This window comes from Saccopteryx bilineata, chromosome 3 (genome assembly GCF_036850765.1).
Source record: "Saccopteryx bilineata isolate mSacBil1 chromosome 3, mSacBil1_pri_phased_curated, whole genome shotgun sequence".
NCBI classification, from domain to species: Eukaryota; Metazoa; Chordata; class Mammalia; order Chiroptera; family Emballonuridae; genus Saccopteryx; species Saccopteryx bilineata.
The window spans coordinates 150,353,064-150,373,485 of NC_089492.1; the positions used below are offsets into that span (position 1 = coordinate 150,353,064).

General features: G+C 47.2%; 1 protein-coding gene across 1 annotated transcript in view; it reads right to left on the reverse strand.

The window, feature by feature from the left end:
- SNRNP200 (small nuclear ribonucleoprotein U5 subunit 200) overlaps positions 1-17,472 on the reverse strand; it is a 35,263-nt gene extending 17,791 nt beyond the window's left edge. Inside the window, exons 1-14 of the mRNA XM_066267741.1 lie at positions 17,295-17,472; positions 16,702-16,865; positions 12,087-12,258; positions 9,765-9,957; positions 9,238-9,293; positions 5,916-6,014; positions 5,106-5,258; positions 4,903-5,002; positions 4,600-4,736; positions 3,951-4,034; positions 3,683-3,856; positions 3,258-3,395; positions 2,867-3,022; positions 1,887-2,057 (exon numbers count right to left, since the gene is read on the reverse strand). Of these exons, the coding sequence (XP_066123838.1) occupies positions 1,887-2,057; positions 2,867-3,022; positions 3,258-3,395; positions 3,683-3,856; positions 3,951-4,034; positions 4,600-4,736; positions 4,903-5,002; positions 5,106-5,258; positions 5,916-6,014; positions 9,238-9,293; positions 9,765-9,957; positions 12,087-12,258; positions 16,702-16,865; positions 17,295-17,339 (1,842 nt within the window). The 5' untranslated portion in view covers positions 17,340-17,472. The remainder of the gene's footprint in view (positions 1-1,886; positions 2,058-2,866; positions 3,023-3,257; positions 3,396-3,682; positions 3,857-3,950; positions 4,035-4,599; positions 4,737-4,902; positions 5,003-5,105; positions 5,259-5,915; positions 6,015-9,237; positions 9,294-9,764; positions 9,958-12,086; positions 12,259-16,701; positions 16,866-17,294) is intronic.
- Positions 17,473-20,422: the final 2,950 nt, after the last annotated feature.

Genomic DNA, 20,422 nt, shown 5'->3' on the forward strand with positions numbered 1-20,422 from the left:
ACCTCTAGGACTAGAGAAATCGAGCCCCTTCCCTGAGAATAGTTGCGTTTTGTTGGTACATACCTAATACGCCAGATAAAGACAACAAGAAAAGGGATCCCAAGCCAGAGAGACCAAACAATGAGATGAGACAAAATTCACCATGAAATATATACCAAGCTCTGCCATGAGCCACTTTGCTATAGCCCAATGAAATGACGCTTTATGGTAAGAAAATCTGATACTTCAGGTAAACTGGTTTCCAACTTCACACAAACGTATATTTCTTTTTTCTTTTCATTTTTTTGTATTTTTCTGAAGTGAGAAGCAGGGAGGCAGAGACTCCCATATGCACCCAACAGGGATCCACCCAGCATGCCCACTAGGGGGCAGTGTTCTGCACACCTGGAGCGTTGATCCATTGCAATCAGAGCTATTCTAGTGCCTGAGGCAGAGGTCATGGAGTCGTCCTCAGCACCCAGGCCAACTTTGCTCCAATGGAGCCTTGGCTGCGGGAGGGGAAGAGAGAGAGAGAGAGAGAGAGAAAGGAGAGGGGGAAGGGGGGAGAAACAGATGGGCACTTCTCCTGTGTGCCCTGGCCAGGAATCAAACCCAGGACTTCCACACGTCAGGCAATTGCTCTACCACTGAGCCAGTCCAAGGCCAAAGGTATATTTCTTTACTGATAATGAAACTTCTGATCAAACCACATTTACATCAAATAAGGCTTCACCTCTGGGCAGTTACCCTCACCAAGAGCAAAGGTGTGTGTGCATCAAATGGTGAGTTCCCAGAGCCTAAACCAGTGCTTCTCAAATTTCAGCGAGGAAACAAAGCAGCAGGAGACCTTATGAAAAAGGCACACTGCATTTTGTGGCTGGGTTTGGGGCCAGGGACTCTATTTCTACCAAGACTTTGAGCTGCGAGGCTCTAAAGCTGGAGTTTGCAAACTTTTTCTTAAAGGGCCAGAGAGTCAATACTTCAGGCCTATGGGCCACAATCCCTATCACAAACAGTTAATTCAGTCATGGTGGCATAAAAGCAGCTGAAAACAGTATCAACCAACAGGTATGGCTGGGTTCCAATCAAACAAAATCCAGCAGCCACACTAGCCAAAATCAACATGTGAGCTCTCCTTTCCACCTTCCCAGACAACTTAAACTACACTCAGACTCAATCATTGGTCCTTGGTAGTTCTGCTTCTGTGGAACATGACATCCTAACTCCTCAACTCATTCCCTCTGAGAATGGACTATTTATCTATAAAGCCCTTTAGTGTTCTAGAAGGAAACACTTAAGTTTTTTCCATTTGTCCATTTACATATATCTCAAATATTTCAGACATAAAAAAGATATAAAGTATAACACTGCAGTCACCATGCACCTATTGAAAAAATTTTTTTTTTCTTTTGACAGAGTCAGAGAGAGAGACAGACAGGAAGGGAGCAAGATGAGAAGCATCAGTTCTTCGTTACAGCATCTTAGTTGTTCAATGATTGCTTTCTCATATGTGCCTTGACCGAGGAGCTACAGCAGAACAAGTTACCCCTTGCTCAAGCCAGCAATCTTTGGGCTCAAACCAGACACCATGGGGTCAAGTCTATGATCCCACGCTCAAGCCAGCGACTCCATGCTCAAGCTGGTGAGCCCATGCTCAAGCCAGGTGAGCCCACACTCAAGCTGGGAACTTGGGGTTTCAAACCTGTTCCTCTGCATCCCAGTCTGACGCACTATTCACTGAGCCACCGCCTGGTCAGGCACCTATTGGGAAATTTTCAGTGACATGCAGGCTGTCACTTATTGGTGAAAGCAGTGCTGACAACAGGGTTCACGACAAAGGCCAGTGACTAGAGAGAAGGTCCTGGACCAAACTGGTCTCTGCACCCCAGCAAGTGCCCTTCACTCACCAGAATGATGAGCCGCACAAGCTGGGTGTAGGTGCGCTCCCCGCCCTTGCGGGTAATGATGTCCCACTTCTCAGGGGTGCAGACAATGATCTGAGTGGCACTGATCTCTTCTTTGCACAGCTGGTGGTCGCCAGTCAGTTCCGCAACAGTGATGCCATATGTAGCCAGGCGCTGAGTGGAAGAAAAGCACAACAGGTAAGAACGCTCGTAGGAGGCCTTGTCACCAAACTGTCTGAAAAGTCTGAGCACAAGGTATTGGAAGTAGGTATCAACCCACTAAAGAATGAGGTCGAGGCCCTGGCTGGTTGGCTCAGCGGTAGAGCGTCGGCCTGGAGTGCGGGGGACCCGGGTTCGATTCCCGACCAGGGCACATAGGAGAAGCGCCCATTTGCTTCTCCACCCCCCCCTTCCTCTCTGTCTCTCTCTTCCTCTCCCGTAGCCAAGGCTCCATTGGAGCAGAGATGGCCTGGGTGCTGGGGATGGCTCCTTGGCCTCTGCCCCAGGCGTTAAGAGTGGCTCTGGTTGCAGCAGAGCGACGCCCCGGAGGGGCAGAGCATCGCCCCCGGTGGGCATGCCGGGTGGATCCCAGTCGGGCGCATGCGGGAGTCTGTCTGACTGTCTCTCCCCATTTCCAGCTTCAGAAAGATACAAAAAAAAAAAGAATGAGGTCGACCATATGAACAAATCCAAGTTTACATTCTAGCAAATGAAGGAGACAAAGGCTCTCTGGGAGAGCTGGAGAAAACTGCTGTGCAGAGTGACAGAAAGATGACACACCCTTGCAAAGGCCAGGACAGATCCAGGATATTCTTGGCTCAGCAACACTCTATACCTGGGTCAAGTACCATCTTTGAAGTGAAAAAACATCACCTTGGGCACGGCAGAGATGCCCTGAAACAAGCAGCAGTGAAGCACCAGGCCTGCCCCCAACCCTGTGCCAGATGCCATTGGCACCTTCCAGAGAAGAGTTCTACCCTTACCTTGCCAAAGCTGCCCACCATCTCCTGCACCAAGGACCGCATGGGAGCGATGTAGATGATTTTGAAGTCATCCACGTTGATAGTGCCGTCCATGTTAATGTGCTTCCCAATCTCTCGAAGCATGCACATCAGGGCCACATTGGTCTTACCAGCACCCTGAGACAGAGATCAAGGGTGAGACGGCCTGTTTACATGGGAATGCTCACTGCACTAACTCCCATGGGCTTAAAACCAAAACAGAGAGTAGAGCATGTCCTGAGAATTTTATTATACCATTTAACATTTCTTCCATGAAAGAATAAAGAATTGGAAAGTATGGGTGGAGAGGAACCCTCTTGCCACCTAAAACATTCACATTCCACAGGAAAGGAGCAGCCACGGCAGTGCTTACAGTGGGCGCGCACAGCAGCAGGTTCTCATCTGTCTCCAGGGCAGCCCGGTAGAGCTTACTCTGAATCCGATTTAGCGTTTTGAAGCCCTCAAATCCAGCCTGGGCATACTTGGGCAGCTTCTCCACTGGAAGCAGTTGCTGAAAGGAAGAAAGGCATTCGTATTGTATTGGCCGCACTCTGAGCAGACTATTCTTGCAGGATCTCCAGGACTGCATTTGCTAGCAAGCTCCCTGCATACTCTTTTCCACTGAAGGACAGACCAGAGGGATCAGTGTTGTCCCCTGGGCTCAAAAGAAAAATGGGAAAGCTTCCACTTCTAGAAAAGACTGCCTTCAAGATGAGATCACATTGTAGTCAGTGGGTTGAAACTCAAACTGGAAGGGAGGTGGGCTGAGGAGAAAGCTGAGAGAAGCAACTAACTCACTTCCTCTGAGCCAAAGGGCTTGGGCTTCAGAGCAGGCACATGCACCTCTTCATAACCCTTGCGCTGGCGACGGAAGGATCCATCTGGAAGCTGACAGCGTTTGTTGGCCATGAAGTGGCTCCCCTGGGTAAAAACCAGGTCCTCCAAGTCCAGAACCTGCCTTGGAGCCAATGCCTGAGAGAAGGAAAAACAGAAATACAAAGACAATGGGAAACTGAGCAAGTGAACTTCCATCCATCAGAATTTTGGAAAGAGCTCACACACCAACCTCCCCACCCTGGTCCAGATCCATGGTTTCAAGGTCAGTGTCCATTCGGGACTGCCGTACACGCTCCCTCCGGGACCGCTCCTCCTGTAGTGGGCAAAGACAAAAAAGGCAACAACTGATCACCATTCTAGGTACTGTCCTTCTCAGTCCCTCCTTAGCTGAACTTCACTCACAAGTGCTGACCAGTAAGTCCCAAAAGAGAAAGATGCCCCATGGCAACTTCAGACACTTGCCATGGGGACCACCAGATGATGAAAGCAAGGAAAAGGCTTTAAAGGGTCAATGCATAGTGTGGGGACTTCAAACGCAGATGGCCAACAAGTCAGCATCAAGGGCTCTCCCTCTGTTCAGCAAACACGTGTCCTTCCCTCTATATTGACAAAATACCATGATTTACTGTGTAAACAAACAAAAGAGGGCCCACATGCTGGAAAAGTAGATAGGTCAGAAGTTTCTTGATTATACCACTATGAATGTCAACTATAATCTGTATCACTTACAAACCTTAAAAACTTTAGAGAAAAACTTCACTTCTTTATCTTACTGTTAATAGACATTTAGCTTTATGATGCAATCTTAACTAATGTCTCTTTCCCAAAGCAAACACTCTAGCTCAGGAATCAGGTAGAAAATCCAGCCCAGCCATTACCCGGATCAGATCCTCCTTCTCTGTTTCATGGAGCTGGTAGAGGAACTTTGATAGCTCTGGATCGGCTTCCATCTTCCCCATGATCCTTTCTTTTTCAGCTTCACTCTGTGCACTGGCCAGCAAGGTACAGTATAAAACTACACACAGCAAAAGGAGAAAGGTAAGGAGGCAGTGAATAAAATCGACCTTCAACCTCAGGGTATAAAGGAAAATGAATGAAACACATGCTGAAGCTATGACGGCACTGCTGTCTCCATCACACAGGTGCACACACACTCTACAGAAGGGCCACTGTGTACTCACTCATCATCCTGTGCTGCCGCAGCACTTTAATAAAATCAAAAGTGTTGAACCCGAGAAGTAGCACCAGCTGGTTCTCACACTCTCGGTCATCGCTGGCCGTCTGTAGAGAAGATAACACCAGGATTACAAATGCAGCCATCTGCTTCATACACTCTGTCATCCCCCATGATACACTAAATGCAAAAATATGACTTTGACCATACCTTTAAGATTTCCAACACTTCGTCTGCCTTCTTCTGTGACACAATGGCATCATCATAGAAGCGACTGAGTTGCCGCTGTAGCCAAAATGCATCAATGTCCCGAGGGTGCAAATCCTTCTTCTTAGAACTCATTAGTTCACCAGAGGCTACAAGCTGCACGAGTATCAAGCAGAGTTCATGTCTATGTCAACCCCAACCACTTTCTCATCCTGCAACAGAGATCTACTTGCCACCGATGGCCTACCTCCCAGTGAGAACTTTCCAAAGGAAAGACAAGTCTGCTAAACTGCCTGATCAGGTGGTGGCTCAGTGGATGGAGTGTCAAGCTGGGACTCTGAGGACCCAGGTTCAAAACCCTGAGATCACTGGCTTGACTGCGGGCTCATCCAACTTGAGTGTGGGATCACAGACATGGCCCCATGGTCGCTGGCTCAGGCCCAAAACTGCTGGCTCGAGCAAGGCATCACTGACTCAGCTAAAGCCCCCAGGTCAAGGCATGCGCAAGAAGCAATCAATGAGCAACTAAAGTGCCGCAACTACGAGTTGATACTTTTCATCCCTCTCCCTTCCTGCCTATCTGTTCCTCTAAAAAAAAAGTCTGCCATATTGAATTTGGGAACACAACAAAATAAGATCTCACCAACATGTGCCTTTGTGAGGGAGAACGACTGATTGAAATCTTAAGGAAATCAAGACACTAAATGTTTATGATAGTCTACCCCATAAAAAGGGAGCTCAATACATGACAGAATAGGACCTTATGGGAAAGAACCTGGCCTGCAGCAGTGGGCAAGAGAAGACTATACTCACATTAGCCGAGAGGGTGCAGCGCACCACAGCCTCATCCCCTTCCATGTCATCATCAGAAGCCTCTTCTCGAACCTCCCCGTACACATCTTCATCGCCTTCCTGTGGAAAAAGCCCCAACCCCAACCCATGATTTGGAGCTGATTCTGACATTGCCACAGAAACTCTCCCCTGAATCACTTCACTGGTTAGAGGGCCCAGACCAGGTAGTTCAGTTAGTTAGAGTGTTGTCCCAATATACTAAGGTTGCAGGTTTGAACTCCAGTTAGGGCACATACAAGAATCAACCAACAAATGCATAAAAAAACAAATTGACATTTCTCTCTCTCTCCCTTCCTCTCTAGAATTAAAATTTTATTTAAAAAAAAAATAATAATATGTAAATGTTTTTTTAAGTGAGAGGAGGGGAGATAGTAAGGCAGACTCCCACATGCGCCCTGACCGGGATCTACCTGGCAACCCCTGCCTGGGGCCAATGCTCGAGAACCCAACTATTTTTAGTGCCTGAGGCTGACATACTTGGACCAACTGAGCTATCCTCAGCACCTGGGCCAATGGTCGAACCAACTGAGCCACTGGCTATGGGAGAAGAGGGAGAGAAGGCGAAAGGGAGGGAAAGAGAAGCAGATGGTCGCTTCTCTTGTGTGCCATGACTAGGAATCAAACCCAGGACGTCCATACACTGGGCCAACTATCTACTGAGTCAATGGGCCAGGGATGTAAATAAATATTTTTTTAAAAGATGGTTATAGCAACAGCTTTGGAGTGAAACCAACGTATTGGGACCAGGGTTGGTCTTATCTAGAGTACATTTAATAGAATGTATTATTACTCACTATTCTAAGTCCATATAGCCTGGCTTCATTAGGTGCTTCTACTCTATTCTGCCTCTCACCTAAGGCCACCACAAAGGCAACCAACTGGACCACAATCTCTCTCACACACACAAACAACATATGTGAAAAAAGAGCTCACAGGTGAGAAGAGCTATGCAGAAGCATGCCTGGATCCAGAACTGCAGACCACTCTTGGCTTGCTCACCAGTCTTTATGCACCCATTGGCTCACACTAGACTGTGGACTCAGCACAGTGATATGTTTAAAGCAGGTGTTTAATAACAAACATTTGTTAAATAAATGAGTTTTATGAGCAAAGCATGCTTTCAGTTTCTTGCTACTTAAAATCCAAACTTCTATCAACTTGTACTACAGGAAGTGGCTTAGCAGTGAAGTATTTCCCTCACCTCATTTGACAAATGGAAAAACTGAAACAATATGCCCAAGTTACAGGACCAACATTCAGACCTCCTGACTGTCTGGTGCTCTCTCCTGCCTCTCCTATGCTGCCCTTGTTCCCATCCCAGCATATGATAGTGGAAGACCTGCATTTTATCTTCAAGAGTCAAACTCAGCCTGACCTGTGGTGGTGCAGTGGATAAAGCGTCAACCTGGAAATACTGAGGTGGCCGGTTCAAAACCCTGGGCTTGCCTGGTCAAGGCACATATGGGAGTTGATGCTTCCAGCTCCTCCCCCTTCTCTCTCTCTCTCTCTCTCCCTCTCTCTCTCTCTGTCTCTCTCTCCCTCTCTCTTCTCCTCTCTAAAAATGAATAAATAAATAAAAATTTAAAAAAAAAGAGTCAAACTCACCCACTAAGAATTCTAAGGTAACTTTGCAAAGATTTTCAAGAGCTCCACTTGTTCGTATTTAGTTATACTCAAGAAATTAAGATTAGGTGGTAAACCTCAGTGGCTGCTGCAACTATTACATAACCATGTACAAAATAAGTCTATGTTCTTGGGCAAATGTACATTATTTGAAACTGGTGGCCCTGGCCGGTTGGCTCAGCGGTAGAGCGTCGGCCTGGCGTGCGGGGACCCGGGTTCGATTCCCGGCCAGGGCACATAGGAGAAGAGCCCATTTGCTTCTCCACCCCCCCCCCTCCTTCCTCTCTGTCTCTCTCTTCCCCTCCCGCAGCCGAGGCTCCATTGGAGCAAGGATGGCCCGGGCGCTGGGGATGGCTCCTTGGCCTCTGCCCCAGGCACTAGAGTGGCTCTGGTCGCGGCAGAGCGACGCCCCGGAGGGGCAGAGCATCGCCCCCTGGTAGGCAGAGCATCTCCCCTGGTGGGCGTGCTGGGTGGATTCTGGTCGGGTGCATGAGGGAGTCTGTCTGACTGTCTCTCCCCGTTTCCAGCTTCAGAAAAATACAAAAAAAAGAAACTGGCAGAACATAGCATTGACCAGTGGGACATTATCACAAGGTAAAATGGGGCAGCATACACCTTCAATGAAGTACAGTATACACTGTACTTATCTTTTTCTTTCTGCTGATGCATTTGATTTTAAATTACTATATTAATTTATAAGTTTAATTTGCTTTATAAAAACTAAAGATGAGCCCTGGCTGGTTGGCTCAGCGGTAGAGGTAGAGCGTCAGCCTAGCGTGCAGAGGACCCGGGTTCGATTCCCAACCAGGGCACACAGGAGAAGCGCCCATTTGCCTCTCCACCCCTCCGCCACGTGTTCCTCTCTGTCTCTCTCTCTTCCCCTCCCGCAGCCAAGGCTCCATTGGAGCAAAGATGGCCCGGGCGCTGGGGATGGCTCTGTGGCCTCTGCCTCAGGCGCTAACATGGCGACGCCCAGGATGGGCAGAGCATCGCCCCCTGGTGGGCAGAGCGTTGCCCCATGGTGGGCGTGCCGGATGGATCCCGGTTGCGCACATGCGGGAGTCTGTCTGACTGTCTCTCCGTTTCCAGCTTCAGAAAAATGAAAAAAAAAAAAAAAAACTAAAGATGAGGCCCTGGCCGGTTGGCTCAGTGGTAGAGTGTCAGCCTGGAGTGCAGGAGTCCCGGTTCAATTCCCAGCCAGAGCACACATGAGAAGCACCCATCTGCTTCTCCACCCCTCCCCCCTCCTTCCTCTCTGTCTCTCTCTTCCCCTCCCGCAGCCAAGGCTCCACTGGAGCAAGGTTGGCCCTGGCGCCGAGGATGGCTCTGTGGCCTCTGCCTCAGGCACTAGAATGGCTCTGGTTGCAACAGAGCAACGCCCCAGATGGGCAGAGCATTGCCCCCTGGTGGGCATGCTGGGTAGATCCCAGTCGAGCGCATGCAGAAGTCTGTCTGACTGCCCCCCCCCCGTTTCCAACTTCAGAAAAATACAAAAACAAAACAAAACAAAACTGAAGACGACCATAATAATTTTTTAGAAAAATAATACTTATACTCAAGTTTGACACTCTTGTGACACTGTAAAATTTATCTGAATTCCTTACACTAGAACAATTTCAAAAACAAAAAATAAACTAAGTCCATTTGTTTTAACACTCACCTCCTCATCAGACTCAAACTGTACATTCACACCATATGTCTCATCGATGTTGTCATCTGAAACGAGGGATTAGAGAAAGAAGACAGGAAACAGTTAGGAAAATGAGGTACTACACAGCACATTTCCTCCCCAACTGCCTGACTTGCCTCTCCTTGGGACAGAGCTCAGGTCTAAGGACTCGAAGACCTTAAAAGGATAAACATAAGAGAGCCACCTGCAGTGCCACCAGTGAGGCCCTCTCCAATCTGCCAATCTTAGATACGACCCTGATCTGCTTGCTCAACCACTTGAGTCCAGCAGGCTTTGCCCAAGTTTCCCCCCATATTCTACACAATAAAATGGTCCAGAGTAAGAAATGGCTTCTATTCTAAAGATTCTGGTGTCCACTAAGCATGAACTCCTCAATATTATACCAAACAGGTTATAGGAACCGACACATTCAGGTGTCTTAATGACTAAAGCTAGATCATCTTTAGGGGTCAACAGGCAACCAGTTAATATGATCAGGACATAAAAAACTCATTTACCCATATTCTGGATTTCCTTGTCTCCACCGTAGTCTGTGATCTTTTTGCCCAAGTTCACTAGCACATGGTATCTGGTATCGTCTGTCTGCCCCAGCAACAAGTCAATCTCCTTTCTCCTTTCTTTGTCACGAAGCTTTTCATTCTTTAAAACAGCTAGAACCTCATCAGCTGCCCCACAAAGAATATCACGCGGCTGATAACAAAACAACAAAACAATGAGAAGCAGAATATCACTGACCAGCTTTATGTAAAATCTAGATGTGAAAAGACCTACCTCTTTAAAATTTGTATACGTTTTGATCGTTTTCATTAATGTTAACAAACAAATGCCACCAAGAGTCACAAAATTAAAGGAAAACCCATTTTAAAAAGATTAGGCAGGCCTGACTAGGTGGTGGTAAAAGGATAGAGCTCCAGACTGGGATGCAAAGGACCCAGGTTCAAAATCCCGAGGTTGCCGGCTTGAGTGCAAACTCATCTGGCTTGCACATGAGCTCACAGGCTTGAGCATGAGATTGCTGGCTTAAGCGTGGGATCACAGTCATGCCCCCATGGTTGCTGGCTTGAGCCCAAAGGTCACTGGCTTAAAGCCCAAGGTCACTGACTTGAGCAAGGGATCACTCGGTCTGCTGTAGCCCCCCGGTCAAGGCACATATGAGAAAGCAATCAATGAACAATTAAGGAGCCGCAACAAAAAATTGATGCTTCTCTTCTTTTTCCCTTCCTGTCTGTCCCTATCTGTCCCTCTCTCTGTCTGTTAAAAAAAAAACAAAAAAACAAAAAAAAAAACATTAGGCAGGCCCTGGCCGGTTGGCTCAGTGGTAGATTTCCAGTCAGGTCACACAGAAGGGCCTACCTGCTTCTCCACTCCCCTCTTCCCTTCCCGCAGCCATGGCTCAATTGGTTTGAGTGCATCAGCCGGGGTGCTGAGGATGGCACTGTGGAGCCTCCACCTCAGGCACTAAAAATAGCTCAGTTGCAAGCATGGCCCAAGATGGGCAAAGCATTGGCCCCAATGGGGGTTGCTGGGTAAATTCTGGTCGGGATACATGCACAAGTCTGTCTATCTCCCCTCCTCTCACTTGGAAAAGATGAAAAAAAAAAGATTAGGCAGGTGGTCTTCTGAAGAACACGACTTCCACTACAGTCTGCCACATTTCTCCAGGTGACAGAGGCACTCCATAGTCTTCCTCTGGCCTGCCAAACTTCTGATACTTTTCTGTCCTCAACTTCTCTAGCACCCACCTCACCAGAGCCTCTCTAAGACTCATAAAGGCCCTTAATCGCATCACACATGTATAATGGTCACAAGCAGATTCTGGATATTGACTGCCCGGGTTCTTACCCTGGCTCTGCCAAATACAACTTTGGTGCCTGACCAGGCGGTGGCTCAGTGGATAGAGCGTCGGACTGGGATGCCGAGGACCCAGGCTCGAGACTCTGAGGTTGTCAGCTTCTCATCTGGTTTGAGCAAAAGCTCACCAGCTTGGACCCAAGGTCGCTGGCTCGAGCAAGGAGTTACTCGGTCTGCTGAAGGCCCGCGGTCAAGGCACATACGAGAGAGCAATCAATGAACAACTAAGGTGTCACAATGCGCAACGAAAAATAATTGATGCTTCTCATCTCTCCATTCTTGTCTGTCCGTCCCTGTCTATCCCTCTCTCTGACTCTCTCTCTCTGTAAAAAAAAAAAAACAACAAATACAACTTTGGTGACTTGGAAAAATTAAGTAACTATTCTTTGCCTTACATCTCTCTTCTATAAAATTGGAAATGAATAATAGCACCTAATTACAGAGTTGACAAAAGAACTTAAGAGAGAAAACACATAAAGTCAGGGGTCCCCAAACTACGGCCCGCGGGCCGCATGCGGCCCCCTGAGGCCATTTATCCGGCCCCCACTGCACTTCCGGAAGGGGCACCTCTTTCATTGGTGGTCAGTGAGAGGAGCATAGTCCCCATTGAAATACTGGTCAGTTTGTTGATTTAAATTTACTTGTTCTTTATTTTAAATATCGTATTTGTTCCCGTTTTGTTTTTTTTACTTTAAAATATGTGCAGTGTGCATAGGGATTTGTTCATAGTTTTTTTTATAGTCCAGCCCTCCAATGGTCTGAGTGACAGTGAACTGGCCCCCTGTGTAAAAAGTTTGGGGACCCCTGTATAAAGTGGTATCCCACATAAAGTCCTCAGGAAATATTAGCCACTTCTGCAAACTGGCACACCCACAGAGGAACATTCACAGACAAGGTTCTTCTGATGAGATTATTCTGGCCCCTTCAGGTGTGACTCTCTCCCTCTCTAAAACCATGACTTCTCTCACCTGGTCCCCAAGGGCAGCCTGGATGAAGCTGAGCAGCACTTCATAGGTCTCCCGGGTCTCTTTGGTTTTGGGCTTATAGATGATGCCTACCATCTCATCGATGCCCTCAGAGAGCAGAGTGTACCCCTTCATCTTGTTGATGTCATGCCGGTCCTCATCACGCTTTCTTCGCCTAATGGACATGTAGTGTGATGGTGAACAGGCAGAACCTTCCCTCCCAGAGGCAAGTCTAAATCAAGCCCACGCTCCTCTCCTTAGCTTTGTGGCAAACAGGTAATATTTAAAAACATGAATCTGTACTTTAGTAAATAATCGCCATTTGGCCTTAGTCACTCGCAGGAGTTAAATCTTGACAGGAATGCAGTAACAGAAAGGGAGTCTTGAGCCATTCTCTCACTAGATACATTAAACATTACAATGAGACACCTTCTCATTAATTTAAAAAACACAACCCTTTTTATTTTGTATGACAATATTATAACTAGATTTTGACTGGCTTTACAGACAGATTTTTTTATTTTTCCAGCCAGAAAACCTACAGCTCCAAAGAAATCTACTGCCATTGATTCCCAAATTATAACAAAACTGGAAAAGAAGTCATACTTTGCAGAATGAAAGATGAATAATACATTAACTCATTTCAAATGTAACTACATTAGCCTGACCAGGCAGTGACGCAGTGGATAGAGCGTCGAACTGGGATGCGGAAGGACCCAGGATCAAGACCCCAAGGTTGCCAGCTTGAGCGCAGGCTCATCTAGTTTGAGCAAAAGCTCACCAGCTTGGACCCAAGGTTGCTGGCTCGAGCAAGGGGTTACTCGGTCTGCTGTAGCCCCACGGTCAAGGCACATAGGAGAAAGCAATCAATGAACAACTAAAGTGTCGCAACAAAAAACTGATGATTGATGCTTCTTATCTCTCTCTGTTCCTATCTGTCTGTCCCTCTCTCTGACTCTCTGTCTCTGTAAAAAAAAGGGGGGGGGGGGCTATGAATTTTTGAGACTTCACCATGGGAAGAGGAAAACAGACAATCAGGATCAAAAGAAAATGGTAAGACGAAATCGAATGACTTTCTTAAGTTTTTAAACATATTCCCCCCAAAAGAAATAATAATAAAACACACAAAAATAACCTGTCATTCATGCAACAGATGCTTGAATATCAGTTTATAACAAAAGTAAGGAAAGGACTACAGCAGAGAAAAATTTGTAGGGGTGGGAAGTTAGTAATTGAAGAAACAAAAGGACTGAGACAAAGGAACAGGGAAAGTCTTGAACATATCATGAAGAGGCCCTGGCTGGGTAGCTTAGTCGGTTAGTGTAATCCCAATATGCCAGAGTTGCGAGTTCAATTTCTGGCAGGGCACATACAGGAATCAACTAATGAATGTATAAATAAGTGGAACAACAAATCGATGTTTCTTTCTCTTTCCCCCACCCTCTCTAAAATCAATCAATAAATAAAAGTTCAAAATAATCAAAAATTTTCTTTCTAAATATGTATCTTTGTATGATATATGCATGTATATGCAAGTAAAAACACGTGTTCCTAAAACTATTTTGTATATTTTCATTTCTGAATTATAGTGTAGCAAAATATTTTTATTAAATCTGAAAATAATTTAAATGTATAAAATAAGTAGAACAGCCTGACCAGGTGGTGGCACAGTGGCTAGAGCACTGGATCGGGGTGCAGAGGACCCAGATTTGAAACCCTGAGGTTGCCGGCTTGAAATCGGGCTCATCAGCTTGAGCACAGGGTCACTGGCTTGAGTGTGGGATCCTCGACATGACCTCATCATCGCTGGCTTGAGCCTAAGGTCACTGGCTAAGCCGCAGCCCCGCCCACCCCACCGCCACCCTCCATCAGGCACATAAGAGAAAGCAATCAATGAATTACTAAGGAGCCACAACAAAGAACTGATGCTTTTCATCTCTCTCCCTTCCTGTCTGCCTGTCCCTCTCTCTGTCTCTCTCTCTCACCAAAAAAAAAGTATCTCAGTTATGTTATCAATAAAAAAAACCTGCAAATCCAGTGGTACCTTGACACGAGTTTGTTACAAAGCTGAGCTCGTGACTCAATTTGCTCCTGTGTCAAATCAAATTTCCCCACTTAAATTAATGGGAATATAATTAATCTGTTTCGGCCCCCAAAAACCACATGAATTTTTTTTTTTTCCCTGTATTTTTCTGAAGCCGGAAACAGGGAGAGACAGTCAGACAGACTCCCACATGCGCCCAACCAGGATCCACCCGGCACGCCCACCAGGGGGCGTCGCTCTGTTGCGACCAGAGCCACTCTAGCGCCTGAGGTAGAGGCCAAGGAGCCATCTCCAGCGCCCGGGCCATCTTTGCTCCAGTGGAGCCTCGGGTGCGGGAGGGGAAGAGAGAGACAGAGAGGAAGGAGAAGGGGAGGGGTGGAGAAGCAGATGGGCACTTCTCCTGTGTGCCCTGGCTGGGAATCGAACCCGGGACTTTTGCACACCAGGCCGACGCTCTACCACTGAGCCAACCGGCCAGGGCAAATTTTTTGTTTTATATGCTTTCAAATAAGGAAATGTACTTTATAAATAACAAATACATATATATATTAATAAGAAAGAATGTAAAGAAATAAACCGGTTTATGAAATGTATTTACCTTCAAGGTCAGGCGAAGATGCCGGCAAAAGGGGAGGAGACTGGCAGAGAAGGTTTGCACTTGGTGTGCTATAGCTTAACATAACTTACTGTCAATACAACACTACATTGAATTGCAAAATTTAACTTACACACTAAGTATGATATGTAACGTTATCGCTAAACTTAATTGCTATTATTTTACTTTGCTTAATCATCGTTTTCTTCACTGACTTTTAGTTTTTTTGCCACACTTTCCTCACTTTCACTTAGGGGTTGTTTCAACAAAAACCCTTCCATGGAAGTTTGTTTCTTCCTCCCTTTCAGAACATTCAGCAGGCCATCTAGTGGAAGGTGGCAGAAGCTCGTGATTCAAATATCCGCTCATGACTTAAAGCAAAAAAATCCCACAAGTGACTGCTCATTCCTCAAACTGCTCATGATTTAAAGTGCTCATGTGGGCCCTGGCCGGTTGGCTCAGCGGTGGAGCATCAGCCTGGCGTGCAGGGGACCCGGGTTCGATTCCCAGCCAGGGCACATAGGAGAAGCGCCCATTTGCTTCTCCACCTTCCCCCCCTCCTTCCTCTCTGTCTCTCTCTTCCCCTCCCGCAGCCAAGGCTCCATTGGAGCAAAGATGGCCCGGGCACTGGGGATGGCTCCTTGGCCTCTGCCCCAGGCGCTAGAGTGGCTCTGGTCGCAACAGAACGATGCCCCAGAGGGGCAGAGCATCGCCCCCTGGTGAGCAGAGCTTCGCCCCTGGTGGGCATGCCAGGTGGATCCCGGTCGGGCGCATGCAGGAGTCTGTCTGACTGTCTCTCCCCGTTTCCAGCTTCAGAAAAATACAAAAAAAAAAAAAAAGTGCTCATGTGTCAAGGTACCACTGTACTTTTTTTTGTGACAGAGACAGACAGAGGGACAGACAGGAAGGGAGAGAGATAAGAAGCATCAGTTCTTTGTTGTGGCTCCTTGGTTATTCTTTAATTACTTTCTCATTTGTGCCTTGAAGGGGGGGGCTACAGCTGAGCCAGTGACTCCCTGCTCAAGCCAGTGACCTTGGGCTCAAGCTGGTGAGCCTTACTCAAACCAAATGAGCTCTTGCTCAAGCCGGCAACCTTGGGGATTTGAACCTGGGTCCTCCGCATCTTAATCAAAAGCTCTATCCACTGTGCCACCACCTGGTCAGGCTGCAAATACTTTTTAAATTTAAAAAATGGTCTAGCCCTAGCCGGTTGGCTCAGTGGTAGAGCGTCGGCCTGGCGAGTCCCGGGTTCGATTCCCGGCCAGGGCACACAGGAGAAGCGCCCATCTGCTTCTCCACCCCTCCTCCTCTCCTTCCTCTCTGTCTCTCTCTTCCCCTCCCACAGCCAAGGATCCATTGGAGCAAAGTGGGCCCAGGCGCTGGGAATGGCTCTGTGGCCTCTGCCTCAGGCACTAGAATGGCTCTGGTTGCAACAGAGCGATGCCCCAGAAGGGCAGAGCATCGCCCCCTGGTGGGCATGCCCGGTGGATCCCGGTCGGGCGCATGCAGGAGCCTGCCTGACTGCCTTCCCGTTTCCAACTTCAGAAAAATACAAAAAAAAAAAAAATGGTCTAAAAGTTATTTGCCATTTCAGGTACACTTGTTAAGGCCAAAGGACCTTTTAACTCTCAATTTTTTTTTAATTAAAAAAAAAATTTCCATTGATTTGAGAGAGCAAGTAATGAGAAGGGAGAAGGGGGAAAAGGGAGAACAGAGAGAGAAGCATCAACTCGTTTCATTAGTTGTGCACTTCTTGGTTGCTTCTCATGTGTGTCCTGACTGGGGATCCAACCTGTGACTATCCCGACTATCCACTGAACCACCAGGCCAGGATCAAGTTGTTTTCACCTTCACTAAGTTGTTTTAACGCTACTGATGTCTCATCTTGCATCCAGCATTTCAGCAAAAAGGCTGCTCAAATATTCAAGGGTAAATAAATGGCCTTTGCATCTGAAAAACATTCCCCCCTTGGTACTCACTTGGCTCTTCTTTCTTCTTGCATCTGTGGTTTGGTCCGTTGCGCTTTATCTCCCATTCGGGTGCCCTCCAGCTTACCGACCAGGGATAGTACCTCTCCTGTGGGTTCATCCCGGCGGGTCCGGTCAATGAGAGAACGGTCAGCTTGGAGAACAAGATTCGAGTTCTAAAAGAGATCACAATATTATCGAAATTCTGATATAAGCAGGGCCAATTCCTGTATCACAAAGATACTGGCAGATGACAACAAAGGAAGTAAAAACCGGAGCAACTAAGCGCTGATAATCACTAAGAATAAAAAGATGTTTTCAAGAAGAAATAGCATCGTATGACTGCGCGTGAGCAAAGGGCAAGAAAATCCGTAGACCAATGCCGCTCCTAATACCTATAAAAACTCACACCGGGAAAGTGTAGGGCACGTTGGGGTGACTTTTGAAACGGGGGCGGGTATAGCGATAAGAGGCCAGAGACCACGATCTGCTCTCCCCTCCATTTTCATGATTCTCCTTTAGGCCTTAACGCTTAACCTACTTTACTCAGCCTCCCGCTCCCCACCGGAGTCCTAACCCGGAGTCCTCCCGGAGCCCACACGCACCGCCTTGTACTCGTACTGCAGGCTGCGGGCGGTCACATCCGCCATGGCCGCGGTGGCCCTGGGGTCTCAGCGACCCACTGCCCTAAACCACACAGGCTCTGCGTTCCCCACCGCTCTGCGCTCTGCCCACGGCTGGGGACAACGCAGAAGCAACGCACTTAAGGCAAAAAAAAGAGTTCCCTTCCGCTTCCGGGTCGAGTGCCGGAAGTGTGGGTGGGGCGTACTTTCGGCGGCGTAATCTTGTGGCCTACCGGATGTGACGAGCGTATTCCCGGTTCCTGAGTCTGGGAATCGCGTAATTTTGGGCCGACTACTTCCTGGCAGTTTGGACCCACGGCCAGTACTGAACCTCCGCTTCGGGCTCCTGCCTTTGACCCCCAAGACTCTTTAGCTTCTTGACGAAATTTAACGCCTACTTACCATCCCACCCCCCTCCCTGTACTAACCCGACCACTTTTCTATCCGCTTCTGATTCTGGAACTTTTTGGTGCACTAGGCAGGCGGGGAGAGTCAAATTCGGGCTGGAAAAACGAAAGAACGTTTAAGGTGATTTAGGCGTGTGTGTGTGTGTGTGTGTGTGTGTGTGAGAGAGAGAGAGAGAGAGAGAGAGAGAGAGAGAGAGACTGATCTTCCTTTGGGTTTCTCTTCTATAGTTTAGAATAAAAGGAAAACTGCTCCTCTCCCCTGTCTGCCCTACTTTAAGCCCTAGGCTAGCTGGGCTCTCACTTTCTTCCCAAATGCTTGTCGAATTCTACAGCAGGGCTCTCACTAGGACCCTTGGTGAAGGCAAGTACCAAATCCTTAAAGACAGTGAACTCATCCTATGACAAAGCCTGTGACCCCACCCCCTCCCTACCCAGTCCACCAGGTCTCACCTACAGAATTGAAACTAACAGTTGAATGGGTACATTACCCTGTTTGCTTTTGAAAAATGAATTCATTCTCAATAGCAAGCTGTCTCTGGGGCCCAGTTTAACTTGTAGGAATATTTTGTTTGGCTCACTATTCACTCCTTATTTTAAAATTGGGATAATTCAGTCCTGGCTGGTTATCTGAATAGGTTAGACTCGCGGCCGTGCGGCCCGCCCGCCAATTTTGTGCGGCCCGCAGACTAATCAAACTTCGTGGATTAATCTGCCGGCCAGTCTGTGGGCCGCACAAAATTGGTGGGCGGGCCGCGAGTTCCTGGGTTAGAGCAAAGGTCGGGAACCTTTATGGCTGAGAGAGCCATGAACGCCATGAACACATATTTTAAAATGTAATTCCTTACGCATTATCCAATAAAAGTTTGGTGTTGTCCCAGAGGACCCCTGTGATTGGCTCCAGCCACCTGCAACCATGAACATGAGCAGTAGGAAATGAATGGATTGTAATACATAAGAATGTTTTATATTTTTAACATTTTTTTAATTAAAGATTTATCTGCGAGCCAGAGGCAGTCATCAAGAGAGCCACATCTGGCTCGCGAGCCATAGGTTCCCGACCCCTGGGTTAGAACGTCCTCCCGATACACCAAGATTGTGGATTGGATCCGGGGTCAGGGCACGTTTAACAATCAACCAATAAATGCATAAAATAAGTGAAACAAGTCAGTCCCCCCATCAATAAATTTAAAAAGTTATTTTTAAAAATTAAAATAGTTCACACAAAATACGGATGTCCAGCATCTAGGAAGAAATCAATACTGGCCACATGAGACCCGCATTCCTACAGGGCATACCTTCCAGTGCTAATCAGCATTTGCCAGCCTTTGAGGACACATGCTCCTCCCACTGCTCCTGTTCTCTCATACATGGCCACCTCACTCCTTGGTGTTACCTGCATGACCCCTGTAGGCATTGAGTTTGTAGCCCTGACCTGATTTTTGTAGCTCTGAGACTTCCAAGGAACAGTCAGTCATCCTTGTAGCAGCTCTGCGCCCCAGCGGCTGTTTTGCCTTGAGGTAGCTACCTGGTCTCTCTGGATGAGGATCATTTTGTCATCCTTAAAATTGAGGCAATGAAACCTTATAGGACTGTTATGATTAAATGAGGTAGTGTGTTTAAAAGTACCAGCAAAGTGCCTTAATACTTAAGGTAGGGGCTCACTGAAGGTTATTGAAATCTGAATCCTCAAGACTGACTTTCATTCCATGGTCATGCTGTGGTCTACCCACCTGACACAACAGGGTTTGAAAAGTATTTCCGGGATTCTGCTCTGCATTTCTGAGGAGTGGTATTCATGTTCACAGTTGAGAGTGGGCCAGAGGGAAATCTGAAGCAGGAGGAAAAGGAAAATTCCCCAATCTTTCTTTTTCCTTGCTAAGCAGTCTCTACCAAACTTAATTCTACATATAGTAACTTAGATGGATTTGGAAATTTCCAGAGGACATGAGTACTTGAAAGAGCTTTAGAGATAGAGTGGTTTAGCTTACCACCTGAGCAAGATGCAGCCAAGAAAGATTATCACAGAGAAATGTAGGTATAGAAAGAAAACAAAAGCCCTGGCCAGATAGCTTCGTTGGTTAGAACATCGGCACGAAGCACAGAGGTTGCTGGTTCAATCCCTGGTCAGGGAACGTACAGGAACAGATAGATGTTTCTGTCTATCTGTCTCTCTCTTTCTCTCTCTCTCTCCCTTCCTCTCTGGCTAAAATCAATAAATAAATTTTTTTAAGAAAAAAAAGTGCCTGACCTGTGGTGGCACAGTGGATAAAGCGTAGACCTGGAATGCTGAGGTCACCAGTTCAAAACCCTGTCTTCCCTGGTCAAGGCACATATGGGAGTTGATGCTTCCTGCTCCTCCTCACCTCTCTCTCTCTCTCGCTCTTGCTCTCGCTCTCGCTCTTTCTCTCTAAAATGAATAAGTAAAAAAATATATAGAGAAAAAAGTGGCAGCTATCCTTCCTCACCCTAGGAAAGGGGCAATAGTTTAAGTCAGAGATGGGAGTTACGTTGGGCGAAACAGTTCATAAAAACTTCATGGCCTTTCTTAGTGAAAAGGGTGAGGCTGGTCTTGATGAAAGCAAGTTAAGGAAAGAACTGTGTAAGAAAAGGAAAAGGTGGCCCTGGCTGGTGGCTCAGTGAATAGAGAGTCAGCCCGGTGTATGGACATCCCAGGTTCAATTCCCAGTCAGGGCACACAAGAGA